The sequence below is a fragment of the Salvelinus fontinalis genome, chromosome 34 (genome assembly GCF_029448725.1).
Source record: "Salvelinus fontinalis isolate EN_2023a chromosome 34, ASM2944872v1, whole genome shotgun sequence".
NCBI classification, from domain to species: Eukaryota; Metazoa; Chordata; class Actinopteri; order Salmoniformes; family Salmonidae; genus Salvelinus; species Salvelinus fontinalis.
In genome coordinates this window covers 13,853,689-13,871,683 of record NC_074698.1, presented here as the reverse complement: position 1 = coordinate 13,871,683, position 17,995 = coordinate 13,853,689, and the positions used below count along the sequence as shown (strand labels likewise).

The 17,995-nt window shown below is 42.4% G+C and overlaps 2 protein-coding genes across 2 annotated transcripts; one reads left to right on the top strand and one right to left on the bottom strand.

Annotated features, from left to right (window-relative positions):
• Nucleotides 1-395: 395 nt before the first annotated feature.
• LOC129833196 (protein Tob2-like) lies at nt 396-7,545 on the top strand. The gene is made up of 2 exons (XM_055897594.1): nt 396-609; nt 2,528-7,545. The coding sequence occupies exon 2, from the start codon at nt 2,805-2,807 to the stop codon at nt 4,020-4,022; it is 1,218 nt and encodes a 405-aa protein (XP_055753569.1). The 5' UTR covers nt 396-609; nt 2,528-2,804; the 3' UTR covers nt 4,023-7,545.
• Nucleotides 7,546-12,387: 4,842 nt separating this feature from the next.
• LOC129833194 (thyrotroph embryonic factor-like) lies at nt 12,388-16,674 on the bottom strand. Its single transcript, XM_055897593.1, has 4 exons — nt 16,408-16,674; nt 15,348-15,758; nt 14,723-14,940; nt 12,388-14,460 (listed from the first exon to the last, which is right to left on the bottom strand). Exons 1-4 carry the CDS (start codon nt 16,445-16,447, stop codon nt 14,245-14,247), a joined length of 885 nt encoding a protein of 294 aa, XP_055753568.1. The 5' UTR covers nt 16,448-16,674; the 3' UTR covers nt 12,388-14,244.
• Nucleotides 16,675-17,995: the final 1,321 nt, after the last annotated feature.

The following is a 17,995-nucleotide window of genomic DNA, read 5'->3' as shown; positions in this document are numbered from 1 at the left end:
TAGCAATGGCACAGTACTTACTTGGAGTTACAAATATCCGTTCGCCAACTAAACTAGGATTTCGCTTTCTGGTTTTGCAGAACCATGGATGTAATTGTGTGGCTCATAGGTGGGGAAAAATAAAGAAAATGCATTTTATTATTTACCATCGTTGTTCATACCAATATGTTCAATCATATCTACCAGCATTTGCGATCCTCAATAACCTGTAGCCTATTTCATATGATTTACTTATTTTGAAACTATAGGCTTATTACTGAAGATCGACTATTCTCTCCTAGGTGTGTTTGAGTTTTTTTGATAGTATACATTACAATAGTATCAAGAAAGTAGTCCCTATTCAGACCAACGTCACAAAATAGGGGGTGTGGGCGAAATGGTCCTGTATAAATGCGCAAGGTTGTCAAACAGTAAAGTTTTCTCGGGCAGTTTTAGTCAACCTGTCTGTTGTGGAAATGGAGACCGTATGAAGAGAGTACGTTTCAATACCCATTTAACACACCATATTATATCTGCCTCTAAACAACTACTTTGAAAAGCCACATCACCTTCAAATGCAATGTAAAATACGGGAATTAAAACCGCAGGAACTGAACACAAGCTGCATTAGTAAGTATACACAGCGTCCGCATATAAACATGTATGGCATTGACATACATTTTTATGTATCTGCCATAACCGTACATTTGGCTAGATAGTGCATCCTCATGATTTAATCAAAAAGGCTTTAGGACTCTCAAAAGATGCCCTGCCTTTTGAGAATCGGACTCTAATTGGTTCGGTCATCCATTTTAGAATGTTTTTTTACATTTTTAGACAGAACCACTCAAACTCGTATCTGAGAGTTTATTATTCTCATATACAGCTAATCATTTCTTCCTGTTTTCGGGCAGGACCAATTTATTATTGAGCTGTTGTAGTCCTGCTCATCGGTTGACATAATGACATGAGACTGCAACATTCACCACTTTATTAGTCTCCTTATAATTTATTTACAGTGCCAATTTGTAAGATCTTCCAGTTTGTTAGAATAATAGTATCATATGTGTCCTTATTGGTGGAATTGCTATCATGTAGATAAGTAGGTATTGGACCTTTGGGATAGGCTTCACCACGGCACTTCAAAGCCATAAAGGCTACTCGGTCATTGCACACCATCACTCTATTGCTTTACTGTATGTAGCCTATTGTTTTGCTTGAGTTAACCAAGTTTGCCTACATATTGTAGATATTGTTTTCACACCCCTTATCATCAACATCCAAGGTTGCTACTTTTTCTCTTTAATCTATTATTTATTATTAGGCCACTGCCCATAAATTATTTAGGGGAATGTGTTCTGTTACTATATACAAGTATAGTATTCACTTGAATAAGCTTGCTACATTGTTACAATGAGTGGACAGATGTGTGCTTTATGATGGTGATGATGCACTGTAAATAACATGTCAACTATCAGATTAGGTCATGTAACCTACTGTTGGATTGTGTAGTCTACTTAGTAGTAGGACACATCTATGACAAACAAATATGTTCAGGGTTGAATAATGTTGCATTAACTAATACAGTATATGCATTATAGGTCAATTGTCAAAATGAACAACTAGGATCCATTTTGATACATGACAGGTTTTACTTTGTACTGTACATAAAGTCCCAGCTGCATAAGAAAAGATGAAAGGAAAGACATTGAATGACAGCTTTGTAGGAAAGACATTGAATGATATTGGATATGACTGGTGGTTAGTGCTTTTCGACGATGTACTGTAAACTTCATTATCATTGGTTTAAATGTAGTCAAAGGTGAAAGTTTGTTTGCTATATTCCAAACATCTCCTATTGAACGGTTTCACACCTCTCCAAATGAGCTTCTTCATAGATTTAACACAAGTAAAACACGGTCTTAAATAACAAGCGAAGTCAGGTTGTGTTTTGTATCTTGTTCTTGCCCATCTTCTAGCCATCGATGCAATGTTCTGCCTGCAAACAGAGTAGCTATATCTCATATCAATAATTATATATTTTTGCTCAAGCTAATCTAATTCACAATATAACATTCATTGTCGTTGATGCATACATTATAACCATGTTCTCATAGATCAAGTATACAGTTGTTAAATTTAGCTTGCTGGGTAATCCTGGCTGCTGGGCAGTGTTTATGGTGCAACACGACTATGTGTTGTGATGACGTTAATAGTGCTGCATGGTGGGAAATGGTGTCCTTTATGCACTGTAGCCTGTACCGTGCCATTTACAGTATGCAAAACATGCCTACATGTGAACAGTACACCCACAGCCTACTCTCGCACCTACACTGTTTGATTTGGAATTTTCTCTAATTATGTAATCCTGAGTAGTGAAGCATCTGGCAGAAGCAGATTATCATGGCTTTCTGCCTCAATCACTACATCTGTTACTCCCCTCCATGTTGGCTGGCTAACCCATTCACTCATTATCCCTTCTGTTGAACCTATTTGGTCTGCCTTTTACCTTCCTAGAAATAACACCATGTTTTTATTTTTCCACTAGTTGGACTCTTCATCTCGTTACCTGGCAAGTCATGTTACCTGTCAACTGAAAACAACTGTTTGGACTAGTTTTTGGCCTCCTGGCCACCAAGTCTGTCCATGTTGATCACCCAGGAAGAGGTTTAAAGATTCTGCCGTATTTCAACTTACCTGCAGTACGTGTAGTGGAGAAGAAAACATCAGACTTCTACAAGCCAGAGATAACTGTTCCATTATAGTCTCATTTTGGGCTTGATTTGAATACTTGGCTATCCAGACTGCATTGGCCAGGTACAGTCATGCACCTAGAGGTAAAGGTAGCTCTGAATTTCATTGTGTCCTACCTGTACAACAAACTGCCCCGTCGTCGTGCTGACCTCTTCGGGGAGGAGTTGGAGCAGATACTGTTGTCGCACTATGAAGGCCACTGGTACCCTGAAGCTCCTCTGCGGGGCTCTGCCTTCCGCTGCTTGCACCTAGGGGCCCCCAGGGACCCAGTGGTGGAGCTAGCTGCCAGGAGAAGTGGACTGGACACAGAGGAAGTGCGTGCCAATGTCCCCCCTGAGCTGAGTGTGTGGATCGACCCCTATGAGGTGTCCTACCAAATCGGGGAGAAGGGAGCCGTTAAGGTCCTGTACTTGGAGGATCCATCCGGCTTAGGTGGGGAAGGCGAAATGGTGGAATTAGTAATTGGAGTGAGTAAAGGGGACATGGAGGTAGAGGAGGCCAAGAGCTTAGGGTTCAACCCTGAGGCCCAGGTGTTTGTTCCAATTGGAGCCCAGATATCTCCAGTTCTGCTTCCTTCCCTCTCCAGCTCACCCACACCCCTCTCGGCCTCATCCTGCCCAGTGATTTTCAGCTATCCCAGCTCCAGCACACCCACGAACCCAACTGCCCACTCCTCTAACACATCCACACCTTCCCCTCCAAGTGGGGGACTCCCTTACCTCCCCTCTCAGCAGCCAACGGCTGCCCTTCCCAGCACCCGTCCACCGCTGCAGCCCATCACCTTCACCACGGCCAGTTTCGCCGCCACAAAATTTGGCTCCACCAAGATGAAGAAGTGTGGCGGTTCCGGATCGGCTGGCGGCTCGGGTGTAGGCGGGCCCCCGCCACAGAGGATCCTCTCCCGTTCCCCCGCCAACATCTCTCCCCCAGGGCTGCTAAAACACAAGCCCCTCTCAGTCTCCCTGCACTCCCTGGGGGCTCAGATCCCCAGCCAGCTCTCCCCCAATGCTAAAGAGTTTGTTTACCCGACATCCCCAGGGCCCCTATACTTTGACAACGATGCGCCGCTTATACTTTCACACTCAAGCCCCTTCCAGCACCCTCACCCCACCCACTCCCACCCCTCCTTTGACCCATTCTCCAGCCCCCCACCTGGTCCATCTGTTGGCACCATTGGTGGTAGCGGTGGGATTTCTTACATTGAGAAGCCCTCATTTGTAGAGGGTGTAGGGGGGTATAACCTGCAATATCCCAGCCAGGCCTTCCAGCCGGTGGTGCTGGCCAACTAAGCCTTTCTTATGATGAGTATTTCTGTTGCAGCAGTAGGGCAGTAATGCTCAAGTATTTTTTGCGAAAATTGTTCTTACTGATACTACATCGTAGAATTTGTTTTATTACTACTTCAACCTCCACTATATATTTCCATATCATTTAATGTTGCGTTTTTTTGTTACGGTTTTTGATTTCACTTTCTCTAACCAGAGGAGTAACCAGCCTCCTATTGCACAGACATTTTCATTGAATGTTCAGCAGAGTAAAATGCCCTTCAGCTTTGGTCTATTGACAGCAGTATGATAGTTATATTTTGCACTTCACTGTCACGCTGTGAAAAAGGACCAATGTCCTGTAAGATGGGTTTGGAAAGCTTAGCGCTTTGCAATCTGCTCTGCCTTAGTTACCAAAAATGCACAGAGGGGTTTGTGTGGGTTTGGTGAGGTCTTATTCATGCTAACAAGTGTTAAATGTGCTCTTCTGTGGCTTATGGTCATTGTGAATATAGTTGGCCTGTTACTAGAGCCCTGAAACATATCACACACCATGTCTGAATCGGTTCGGCGTGAGGTATCAGTATTTGCCATTCATCAGCTCTGACATGAAGTTTTGGACGTGCTAAGAAAGGGAGCCTGTGTGTAGTGTCTTGGGAATAGGGAGGGTTTAATGTGCAGGGTTTGAGGAAATGGATCTGTCATGACAGGAAGAATTACTGCCAGTGAGGTCAGTGAACCTTGGTGAACGTGAGGCAAGTTGAACTTTGTCTTAGGATATAACGACTACTAATCTCCCACACACACACACACACACACACAGGCACATAGAATCTGTCAGCAGTGTGTGAAGGTGAATGGGTGTTGTTGGAGGGGAATAGGATGCTGCTAAGCAATGGGGATTGTGATGAATGGCTTAGCGTGACTTTGACTATGAAGGAGAGGTCTTACTCTGCAGGGAAAACAGGACGGGGAGGGAGCAAGGAGAGGGAAAATGGATGGCGAGGCAGGGGCATCGATGACGTTTTAACGCCTTTTGGCATCTTGGGTGCAATGGCTTTAGACTGACACTTTAAAACCAGGAGCACGTTTCTGTAGAACTTTAGTGGCGTTGCAGCCAAAGGCCCACGCTAGGTCCCCTGCTCTTTAATCCCTTAATTATCTCTGTTCCAGTTGCTGCTCCAGTGGGAGACCAGCATCATATAATGAGATGTTTTCCTTTTCAATTTCCAGGACTATGAATGTTAACTAAACCTGTGTTTTTGTCACTTTATGATGCCATGTCAGATCATTCTCATATTGATGGTGGTGATACCCTGTCTCCATATAGGTAATAGAGGGGGCAGTAATTGTCACCAGGGTTCAGGCAGCCTCCTAACCCCACCTTTCCTTTTGAGCCATCCAGCACTTCATATTATTGGGCTATAGATGCCATTTGACCCCCCCATTGTTACAGCTGCATCTGCTAAGAAATGTTGCTTCTGTTCCAATGAGATTTGGATTTGGATAGAATGGAGAGTGTCCCTAGCCATCATCTGAATGTTTTCTAGATTGTTCCCATAAACATCTGTGTATAAGCTAACATAAGTACTCTTAACTTGTGCTCACACTGGTAATTGCTGTGATAGTCGGCCATATGCGTGTCATTCAAACTGTTTATTTTTCTTTACATCCAGGGGTTGGGAGGGGAGGATCGGATCTCTTTATAAATGTAATGGTTGTGAGGGAAGGGGTCATTTTTACATTTGTAATTTATTTTAAATGTTCTATATTTTTCCTATGTTTTTTCAAAAGTAATGAAGTACTTTTGTAAAGTTGAGAGATGATATAACAGTAGGAATATGTATATATTTCTTATGTTCAGGTTTCCTTTGTTTAGTTATGTGCTGAAGTTATTCTTAAAAAATAACTAAATATATATGCAAGTTGGGAATAAAAAATAAAGGTGTATAAAATGAAGTATTGAATGTGGATTGTACCTTGTACAGAATTTGTCCAATAAAAGACGGGTAAATGTAATTTGTTAAATTGGGTTTTTGAAGAGCTTCAGAGATGAATGTTTACAATGGGTGGATAGTCTGACCGCATCATTCTCAGTCTGTTTCTAAGGGCAGTCTGATAACTTGTTTAAGATTTCTGTTCCTTCATTTTGTACACTTAAACCAAAAATCTCCACATTTAAACGAAATCCCCTTAGTAGTGCTCGTATCTTACTAATTTTGTCCCATATTCATTCATATTCCATCTACATATTGTCCAGTGCCATTAATCTTTGTTTTATACCACTAACCTTATTTGTGTGCCTGAACAGTCCTACTGTGACTGAATTGGCTGCCAATTTTATTCTCGCACAAAGACTGAGGGAAAGCAAAAAACCCATTCCTGCATTCTAATCCTTGATGAGTATTCACCTCGCATCCATGTGGTAACATTCCCCTGCTCCCGCTACTATAGCCATAACTAAAACTGTCTTTACTCACACTGACCCTGGTCCAGTGCAATGTGTAACTAACGCCATATTCTAGACCACAATTGTGGGAGGGTCTTAGCCCCTTTCAACCACAAATATTCCAATACATTTAATCAAGTGTTTCAAGCAGGTTTAGGAGGAGGATAATCATTAAATGTGCTGTGATGATGATCAGTGACTAGTCAATCCTGGTGGTGGACAGCCTAGTGATGGATAGAGCTATTTTTTTGTTCATTCTTGTTGATTCAGTGAGATTTTTGGTTTCCAAAATCTCTACGAGCATCCCAAAGTGCTGCCTGCCCCCATTGCTTAAATAATGGTCAGATTACTCTTGGTAATCGGATGTGTGCTGTATTTAATTCCCTGTGCCTGCAAAGCGGGTCTGGAGGTTTGAGTGGTGGCCTGGAGGCCATGTTGCAGTCACTGACCGCCTGCCAATGGGAAGGCCAGAGGACTGTGACGTTTGAGGGATGGGAGCTGCTCTACTTGAAGTTCTGATGATTATAGGAAGGCAATAGATATTGTTTCACATTGGCTTTTTGGTCACAGGATGGACAGCGTTTTGTTGCGGTATAGTGGTTGGCTGTTGGTATATGTCTTGCGTTTAAAAATGAGTAACAGATTACACTATCCTCCATGTAATTAAAAATACTTGGTTTTTAAATCCACACAAAGCAGGCTGTTCTGCCACCAGGATTGACTCAAAGTGAGGGAAAACAGAGTTTTGTATTCTGTCTTTTGCTTATCTACGTGTGTATTTTATTTAGCAATTTGGACTATTTTGTTGTAATATAGAAGTATTTTCTATTTAACATTTAAGAATAACTTGATATAATTGAAAGTAAGATATATTAATATAGTACTCTTTTTTTGCCTGTATTTTGTTATCGTTTTCCTATTTTGTATCTGATCTGTACACCATGTATATGAACCTTTCACTATTGAAATGCAATGACCTGTTTTCTGTGCTCCCCCCATGGGAAAGGGGACTTACTACTGCACTTTCTTATTGTATCAGATTCTTTTTTTAAGTTTGTAATAAAACAATTGCAAAAATAAGCATGGAAAATAATACAATTCTCTTGTCATTTGTCTGTTTCAGTTAATCAAATGTGACAAATCCTGGCAAAATTATTATTACAAAATTATTTAGAATAGTGTCTGATGGCCTACTTGTTATCATGAATTCTAGTAATGTTCCTGCAGTATAAAAAGCCCTCGCAAGGTTGTAAAAAATAAACATGTATTTCATAGCATTGCAATACATTCTAATATTGATGTAAACAAATTGAAGTCTGATTTAATAATTCAACCCAGATATGATAATCTCAAATAGCTCATCTCACAAACTCTTCTACTTAGACCCCAGACAAATATTACCTAATTTCATCACCTCGAAATATGGCCGGTGCATTATTTTGACTGTGTTCGTATATCTGTCCGATGTTTGCCACACTCCCTGTTGTGTCTCCACTGAGCTCTGCTCTCCCATGGCGTGTCGATGTTTGGCATTAACATGCTTGGTCAGCTACTCCTTGGCTCCCTTTATCTCACCGCCCACTCACATCTCATCCCTGTCCTCCATCACCCTCTCATCTTCCCTTTATCTCCGCTCTGTTCTCTCACCAAATCCCAATTTTTTTACCTTTAACCTTTCTGCTCTCTATCCCATCGCATTTCCCCACTCATCCCTCACCCCTCCTCTCCTCTATTCCCCCCTTGTCTTTGAGGCTGTGTTTATGCAACACTGCTCCCCTGTGTGTGGATGTGATCATTACGCAACATCTCATACTCCATTGGAATACTAATGTAGATGAGGTAGGGGGATAGGCAGAGCAGAAACAGAGGACCTCAAATCTCTGTTTTTGTGTCTATGTGCGTGTGTGATAGACAGACAGCGCATGTGTTTGTGTGCATGAGGCAAGAAGAGTGATCTGCTCTCTGTCTCCCAGCATCACAATGTGCATCCTGTCAGCATTGGTCAAAATCACTGCTGTTTGTCAATTGTTCAGGCAAGGTCAAGGCAAGGGCTCACCTTTCATTGAATTACACTTAATAAATATGAATGATACGTATCCCATATATGGGTACATACAGATAGCTGTTAAAAGAGAGTTAATATTCTGACTGTTTTCTACATAAAGAGGCTATTCTTTTAGGATGACCTTGGCTGTTTGTATTGTGAAGGGCTGTTTCAGCCTGGAGTTGGTATCTTTTATAACGGTTTTCTAAGCAGATATGGTAGGAAGTAACTGTAATTGTATTCATGAACCATGTAAAAAGGAATAATTCAGTCCCCACCACCTCATTGAGAAGACTTCATTATCCTGAAACACGTGTAACTTAAGGAACCAAAAACAAACATATGACATCACAAAAAGCTAATGTCCAGTTAATTTCAAAATAAATATTTAGTATTTTACAAGATGTTTCAAACTAAAATAAAAGGAATCATTTGTAACCTTGTGACTGCCCAAGGTCAAGCTCTACAACAGTAAAGGTGGCGCTAAAAATAGGAAGTACACTACATGACCAAAAGTATGTGGACACCGGCTTGTCAATCATCTCATTCCAAAATCATGGGCATTAATATGGAGTCCTCCCTTTGCTGCTATAACAGCCTCCACTCTTCTGGGAAGGCTTTCCACTAGATGTTGGAACATTGCTGCGGGGACTTGCTTCCATTCAGCCACAAGAGTATTAGTGAGGTTGGCACTGATGTTGGGCGATTAGGCCTGGCTTGCAGTCTGAGTTCCAATTCATCTCAAAGGTGTTCGATGGAATTGAGTTCAGGGCTCTGTGCAGGCCAGTCAAGTTCTTTCACACCGATCTCGACAAACCATTTCTGTATGGACTTCGCTTTGTGCGCAGGGACATTGTCATGCTGAAACAGGAAAGGGCCTTCGCCAAACTGTTGCCAAAAAGTTGGAAGCACAGAATCGTCTAGAATGTCATTGAATGCTGTAGCATTAAGATTTCCCTTCACTGGAACTAAGGGGCCTAGCCCGAACTATGAAAGACAGCCCCAGACCATTATTCCTCCTCCACCAAACTTTACAATTGGCACTATGCATTGGGGCAGGTAGCGTTCTCCTAGTATCCGACAAATCCAGATTCGTCTGTCGGACTGCCAGAGAACACGTTAACCCCTGCTCCAGAGTCCAATGGCTGGGGGCTTTACACCACTCCAGCCGACGCTGATCTTAGGTGATCTTAGGCTTGTGTGTGGCTGCTCGGCCATGGAAACCTACTTAATGAAGCTCCCGACGAACAGTTATTGTGCTGACGTTGCTTCCAGAGGCAGTTTGGAACTATGTAGTGTTGCAACCAAAGACAGATGATTTGTATGCGCTACAGCACTCTGCGGTCCCGTTCTGTGAGCTTGTGCGGCCTACCACTACGCGGCTGAGCCGTTAGATGTTTCCACTTCACAATAACAGCATTTACAGTTGACCAGGGCAGCTCTAGCAGAGAAGACATTTGATGAACTGACTTGTTGGAAAGGCGGCATCCTATTACTGTGCCACGTTGAAAGTCACTGAGTTCTTCAGTAAGGCCCTTCTACTGCCAATGTTTGTCTATGGAGATTGCATGGCTGCATGCTCGATTTTATACACCTGTCAGCAACGGGTGTGGCTGAAATAGCCGAATCCCCTAATTTTAAGGGGTGTCCACATACTTATACATATACAGTGCATTCGGAAAGTGTTCAAACCCCTTCCCTTTTTCCACATTTTGTTACGTTACAGCCTTATTCTAAAAAAAAATATATATATATCCTCATCAGTCTACACACGATACCCCATAATGACAAAGCGAAAAGGTATTTGAAAATTAAAAACTGAAATATCACATTTACGTAAGTGTCCTGACCCTTTGCTATGAGTCTCGAAATAGAGCTTAGGTGCATCCTGTTTCCATTGATCATCCTTGAGATGTTTCTACATCTTGATTGGAGTCCACCTGTGGTAAATTCAATTGATTGAAAAGTTTGTGGTCATACTCACATCCTTAAAAACATAGGTGCTGGGCTAATAAAGAATACTAGTATAGAGCAAGAAGGCCCGCACACTGCTAAAGCTCCCAATTCACCGCTTTACTGACAACGTTTAAATCCAAAACGGTTATTCATTAGGTCAAACAAACAAACTGAGTGCTCATATCCCAAAATATACACATTTCACCTCACATGACTATTGCAGACATGATGCATGGTGGGTGCAAAAACAATTAGTCTATCTCTAATAATTTAATAACAAGGAGATGGGTTCATGTACTAGTTCCAGAAAATAATATATATTTACAAAATGACCAGGTAGGTGACCTTGAAGGCAAGACAAATCAAAGTGACATATTCATGTAAAAAATGGTCTGATATTAAACTGTTGGTTCAGACCTCTATGAGACATGGTACACAAACGGTGAATCCAATACAATTCTCTTCTCAATAATAGATCATCAGTATCAAGTCAATTAAATTAGACATGATTTGGAAAGGCACAGACGTGTCTATATAAGGTCCCAAAGTTGACAGTGCATGTCAGAGCAAAAACCAAGCCATGAGGTCGAAGGAATTGTCCGTAGAGCTCCGAGACAGGATTGTGTCGAGGCACAGATCTTTGGAAGGGTACCAAAAAATGTCTGCAGAATTGAAGGTCCCCAAGAACACAGTGGCCTCCATAATTCTTAAATTTAAGAAATTTGGAACCACCAAGACTCAGCCAAACTGAGCAATCGAGGAAGAAGGGCCTTGATCAGGGAGGTGACCAAGTACCCGATGGTCACTCTAACAGAGCTCCAGAGTTCCTCTGTGGAGATGGGAGAACCATCTCTGCAGCACTCCACCAATCAGGCCTTTATGGTAGAGTGGCCAGATGGAAGCCACTCCTCGGGAAAAGGCACAGGACAGCCCATTTGGAGTTTGCCAAAAGGCACCTAAAGGACTCTCAGACCATGAGAAACCTGATTCTCTGGTCTGATGAAACCAAGATTGAACTATTTGGCCTGAATGCCAAGCGTCACGTCTGGAGGAAACTTGGCACCATCCCTACGGTGAATCATGGTGGTGGCAGCGTCATGCTGTGGGGATGTTTTTCAGCATCAGGGACTGAGAGACTAGTCAGGATCGAGGGAAAAATAAATGGAGCAAAGTACAGAGAGATCCTTGAGGAAAACCTGCTCCTGAGCACTCAGGACCTCAGACTGGGGCGAAGGTTCACCTTCCAACAGGACAACGACCCTAAGCACACATCCAAAATTTTCAAAGACCCCAGTCACCCAAGTCATAGACTTATCTCTGCTACCGCACGGCAAGCGGTACCGGAGCGCCAAGTCTAGGACCAACAGGCTCCTTTTACAGCTTCTACCCCCAAGCCATAAGACTGCTGAACAATTAATCAAATGGCCACCGGACTATTTACATTGACACCCCCCACCGCTCCATTTGTTTTTTACACTGCTGCTACACTGTGTATTATAGTCACTTCACCTGACAGAGTATTTGCCAAGAAGAATTGGAGAAACTCCCCAAATGCAGGTGTGTGTAGCGTCATACCCAAGAAGACATAAGGCTGTGATTGCTGCCAAAGGTGCTTCAACTAAGTAAAGGGTCTGAATACTCATTACATGTTTTATACATGTGCAAACATTTCTAAAAACCTGTTTTTGCTTTGTCATGAAGATTGAAGAGGAATTACTACAAAGAAAATGAACATAGTTTGGGACAACTTGAGGAGTTTAATTTCTACATACAAACTGGCTTTGATCCAGCTTTAACTTCATATCATACCTAAATGTTGGTCTATCGATCTGACAAGATTCTGCACCAAGCTTAAAATCACTGTTAAAACAACTAGAAGCAGACAAGCCACGAATGTCAGTGCAATGCAATGCCTTCCATTGAAGCAAATTCAGTAAATATTTGTTTCGATCCTTTAATTTACAGACATAAGTACATACACTTAGTGTAAAACATATGCAAACATTACACCATTAACACATTTTCGTGCAGCAGGATTACTGGGAAACTTAATTGGAAGCACACATGACGTTGCGCCATTTCAACATTTTGTCTATCATAGTTATTTTACAGAAACACACCAGAAACAAAGCAGTCAAATTAATATTATTGCCACATGTATGATTCTAATATGCATCATAATGAAGATCGGCACAGGAACACAAATTCACACAAGAGATTGAGTCCCTTTACTTAACAGTCTGCTATGTAGTATTTGCAACAATTGAGGCACAGCCACTTTAACAAACAGAACTCTGCATCGACTATGTACCTTGACCTATAATTTTTTATTAAACTTACCCAAAACCACCTTTCTTGTGCTCACAACTCCTGTCAACATTGTCATAGGCACCCCAACCCTTCAAAATTATTGGAATCCAATAAGATAGGAGTATTAAACAATGGAAGTGTTGGATGAGGTAAATAGGAAATTGTCTTTAGAAAAGAAATATATTTCTGTAAAATTCTGGTTGAAAAGCTGTTTAAAAAAAATAATAATTAAAACCACAGTTTGTCCATTGAGATCCCTGCTTAGTCATTGGGTCATTGTTTTCTTTCCTCTAAAGAAATATAAATCTGACAGATTGTTGCACATCAATCAATAGATGCATTATTAAAATACAGCATTGATCATAATAGCTATTCAACAAACATAAGGAATAACAGTAAATTAAGATGAAAAAATAACTGACTCTCAATCCCAGACAAACTACAGGAGGCACAAATAGATAGTGCCCTCTACTTGCATTGTGCAATGAAATAAACCAACACGCATAGTAAATACCCCTCCACCATTGAGGGCCCTTATTAATGCCTGACCTATGAGCAATAAACATACTGAGAAAAGACAGTCCTTGCCATACTACTTTTTAAAACCCCCCCCCCCCCCCCCCCAAATACTTATTTTTGGGGAAAGATATTAGAAGCATGTGTGTGGGTCATGTCGTAATAGGAAAAAAAGTACCCACCCCTATATCTAATCTTCACCCACAAGGTGTTGCTTTGGAAGGGTTGAGTGCAAAACAGGGGTAACAATCTATGTGGTGCAGGGAGAAGACTATGTAGTTCTCCACACACACACACACCTCAGTGTTTTACAAGCAAGGACAGACATGGAAGAGCTGTGACCGGACAACAACTATCTCGCCCTTTCTCTGATCAATATCAATTATTTCCCCTGCGTACGATCCCGGCGGTGCAGCCCTCAATCTGTCCTTTCTGTTATTCATCATTTTCTCCCCTACCCCATTATGAATAAATCAAGAGTTCACATGTCCTTCTTCAGAGCCTCTGCATGAGTACTTGAAACAGAGGAGAGAGACAGTCAGTTACTGCAAACAGTGGGAAGAGGGCAGGGGGACAACTTTCATTATTGACTACTGATCACTGATGATGTTCATGCTTTGGTCCACAAAACAACCTATTAATACGCTGTATAAATGTGTGTGTAACTTCTCCAGCAGCTTTCTCTGACTCGTCTGGCCAGTGATAAGACCTGACTAGCAGTAATTGAGTCCCTGTATGTGTAGGAGCCAGTCGCTCTCCACAACCCTTCGTGTCCACCTCTCGCCATGTTGCTGCCTGGCTCACTGACAGTGTGTATCCATGCCTCCACTGTCGTGTTGGAAAGGATCTAGAACTTGACGCAGTGACCGGTGTTCACCAAGAAAGAGGTGCAATTCAGATTCTCTTTGTTTCTGCATTTTGGGGGGCGTTTTTATTTTTCGGCTCTTTTCTTAAAAGAATAAGTTTGTCCCTTACAATGGTCCGTATTTGGCTTCATATCGGGAAATAATGTTCTTGCAGCGACCACAGTCCTTTCGCAACTCAGCCACTTGTAGCCGCAACGCTGCATTTTCCCTCTCCAGAAACGAAGCGCGCACTGTGATTTGGTTCTCCTTCAGCCGCCGGGCGTCACGTGAACGTTTGGCTGCCACGTTGTTCTTCTTCCTCCTCGACCAGTATTTATCGTCCTGTGGGAGACAGAGGATTGTAATACAAAATAATAGAATCAGTGTTGTGGAAACATTCCTAATCCCAGACAAGCCTCTTTATTTCATGGCTTACTACTCGCTCATTAATTTTGCTGGTGTAACATAGTGATACTACAATCTTCATCAACCAATGATTATTTGGTGCCCAATTGCAGTGGCTACATTCTCATTATCCTACTACAGAACAACCAGTTCCATCATTCATCACCTCCCTGAAACAAATATTCACCGGTCGTCTTACCTTCTGCTCAGTGGGCACAAAGACCTTTTTGGCCTTCTTGATCATGGGCTGTGGTTTGAGGTCCTCGTCAGAGAACTTGTGTTTGCGTGGGTTGAACAGCTCACCCCCAGGCACGCTGGACAGCACCAGGTCTGTGGGGTCCGGCTGGAAGTTGATGTCCACCTCAATGTCCTCCGGGTCGATGGGAGTGGGTGTGAGTCGGTCTGCAGACTTCCCCTCTAGAGGGAGACAAAGTGAGTTCAATGAGGAGTATATTTTTATTTATTTTGGTGGCTGTTATGTATATTTTTATAATCTTGAAGGCTATAGTTAATTGATAATTCACAACTGTTTGTACATTTTTTCCTTAAGGCATACTAAGGTCAGCCCTATATGAATACTGCCATTGCTAATGCTGTAGAGCTCAGATTTCACATGTACGTGTGTCCATGTGTGTACTGGAGGCAAGGTGTCGAGTGCGTCAGGTACATCTATTTGACATTTGAATACAATATGGGAGTATCTAGTGTCAGCATGTTGCAAGCGTCTATTACAGTGTCAGTATATGTGCATGTTGAGTTCAAAGGTAGAATTTGTTACAGTGGTACCATGTCTGGGCTTTTAACAATGGGCACCAACAATGTACCTTTTTTATTTTTAGACACTTCAACCTCCGCTGCTTCAAACCCAGACACAGCATCTTCATCGTCCCCATCTTCTTCTTCCTTCTCTTGTTCAGCTGGCTCTAAGGTGAGTGTGACGGTCTCTGTGTCAGAGGTGGTGAAAGGGGGTCTTGTCCCCTTGGTTTCCTCCTGGGCCAGGCTCTTCTGCAGCTCCTCCTCTAGGGTGACTGGGATGCCATTCTCCTGCAGGAACTCATCCAGGTCCATGTACTCCAAGTGGAAGGTCTCCCCGTCATAGGGGATGGTCTTCTCCCAGATGGCAGGGGTAAGGGAGGCGGACACCCCTCCAATGCCGGTACCTCCAGTCCCACCACTGGCCCCTCCAACACCGGCCTCGCCATTATCGGCAGAGCACAACTTCTTCTTCTCTATTTCTGCGGAGATAACCGTGAAGAGCATAATGGGTGACGGTTTATTGACCATGTGAAAAAGAAGTAGAAAAAAAATAAGTGGTGAAATTACAGAATGAGGTCAAAGAAAAGGGGGGGTGCATCAACCCATAAAAAATGAGGAAGGGAAATCTGGACTTGCCAACACAGCCTCTAAACACAAAAACGAACATGAAAATAAATATTAATTGCCCTTCAAATGCAAGAAAATGATGTACTCATATTGTATGTGAAAAATGGTTTGACTGCAGTGCTCTAGGACAAATAGGGAGGTGTGAGAACTTTATGTTCTTTTCCCTCCCTCACTCAGTTCAGTGCCTCAGGGGAAACTGGCACAGCACTCAGAATGTACAAAGGGTTTCCTTCCCCAGTACTGCTCTATACTTGACACATTTGAACAACTATTGTACTAGTCATATATAATTATCAAACACGGCTGATTAAAAAACAAATGTGTCCAGTTGTTTGAGGGTACACAAACGCTCATTAGAAGCACTACTACGTCTCCATACACCAGTCAACATGTCCGCGGAGTCAACGATCACATCAGATCTATGCAGTTCACATACAAAAATGTGTAAATTGGAAAGGATCTCTCTCTTCATCCAAAACGAAACCAGTAGGCTAGTCTTACCATCGTCGCCTTCGAGAATATGAGGTGGGGGAATGTCCATAATCTTCTTCAAAACAATAGGAAACGATTTCTGTGGATTCGACCTAGGCTGCAGAGGCGTGTAGTTTCCCAGGCACTGTTAGCAATATCCGTGGATAAATTAAGTCAAAGCAGCGTTTCAGTCTGTTGCTTTGAAACCTGTTTCACAAATTAAAACGTTGTCAAAACAAACACCACAAATCCCATCGGTCGTAGCCTACTGCGAGCGCTGTTTTCTTATTCATGAGCTATACGCCTCTTCAGAAAATACTCGGCGCGGATTGGTCACAAATGTATCTTTTAATATTAAGTAGCTGACATAGAAAACTCGCTGGTGAGCCAGTCAAAACAGAAGCAGTAGAACCCACCTGGAGCTCATTGGCTGAAGGAACACTCCATTTCAACCCTTCGTACGGAAATAACTGTACATTGCGTGCAGAATGTCAACATAGTGTCTCCTGACTCCTATTGTTGCTACATTTAGCTAAACCAGATAGTCATACCGTTCTAGATCCATGGCCATTCACTGACCCTGGGAACTAGAGGAGACGAGGACAAGAATGCTTCGCGACATTTAATGTCAACCACATCAAATCGTAGGCCAGGCTTCCCCAAACGGCGGCGGTTTTATTTGGCTCCCCAAGTTTTCTGATAATTTTTTGGGGACATTTTTTGTTTTCATTGTTGGAGATAAAAACACCAGGAAATCAGCTCCAAGTGATTTTAATTTTGTACATCTGTTCCCAAGTATTCCCGCCCATAGAGTCATATGTGATCATATAATAATAATGAATAACAATTGATTGGGTTTATATAGCACTTTTCTACAAACTGAGGTACTCAAAGCGCTATACATAGTAGGGTGAAACTCACCTCACCAACATCAATGTGTAGCACCCACCTCAGTGATGCACTGGGACCATTTTTGTGCCAGAACTCTCACCACACACTAGCTATCAGTTGGACAGGTGAGGAGTGATATATGCCAATTAGGAATGAGGGGGATGATAGGCGGCCACCCGCCTAATCATTTATTTTTTATGATGGTCCGCCCCCGACCACTCGCTCAAGAAAGAATTTGCCCGCGGCTAAATCTAGTTGAGGATCCCTGTCGACATTGGATACTTACTTACGTTTTATATGAAGATGCATTGTATCCAGTTTCTCCTCTACAATACAGGATGCATTATACATTGATGCATTTGTATCCACACTCGTGGCCAAACAAAACACGTGTGTTCTTTTCTCTCCTTCACGTGCAGAGACAAGCTGTTGAGGGGCGTGGTTATGGCACGTGCAAAAGCAGGGCGGCGGTAGCCCAGGAAGCACGACCTCGCACTATACTGAACAGCTGGCGTGTCCCTATCATGTATTTACACCCAACACAACCGTTCATCCATTGGATTGGAAATGTGTTAATAACATATGATATGATATCCCCTCACCTTACACCACATCAATCAAAGTGTTATATTGATAATGGTTTCCGAAATGTTAATAGACTAGAATTCTCACATTTCTGCGCGCACACGCGCATCCAAATGGAGCTTCAACAAACATCAGTCTGTTT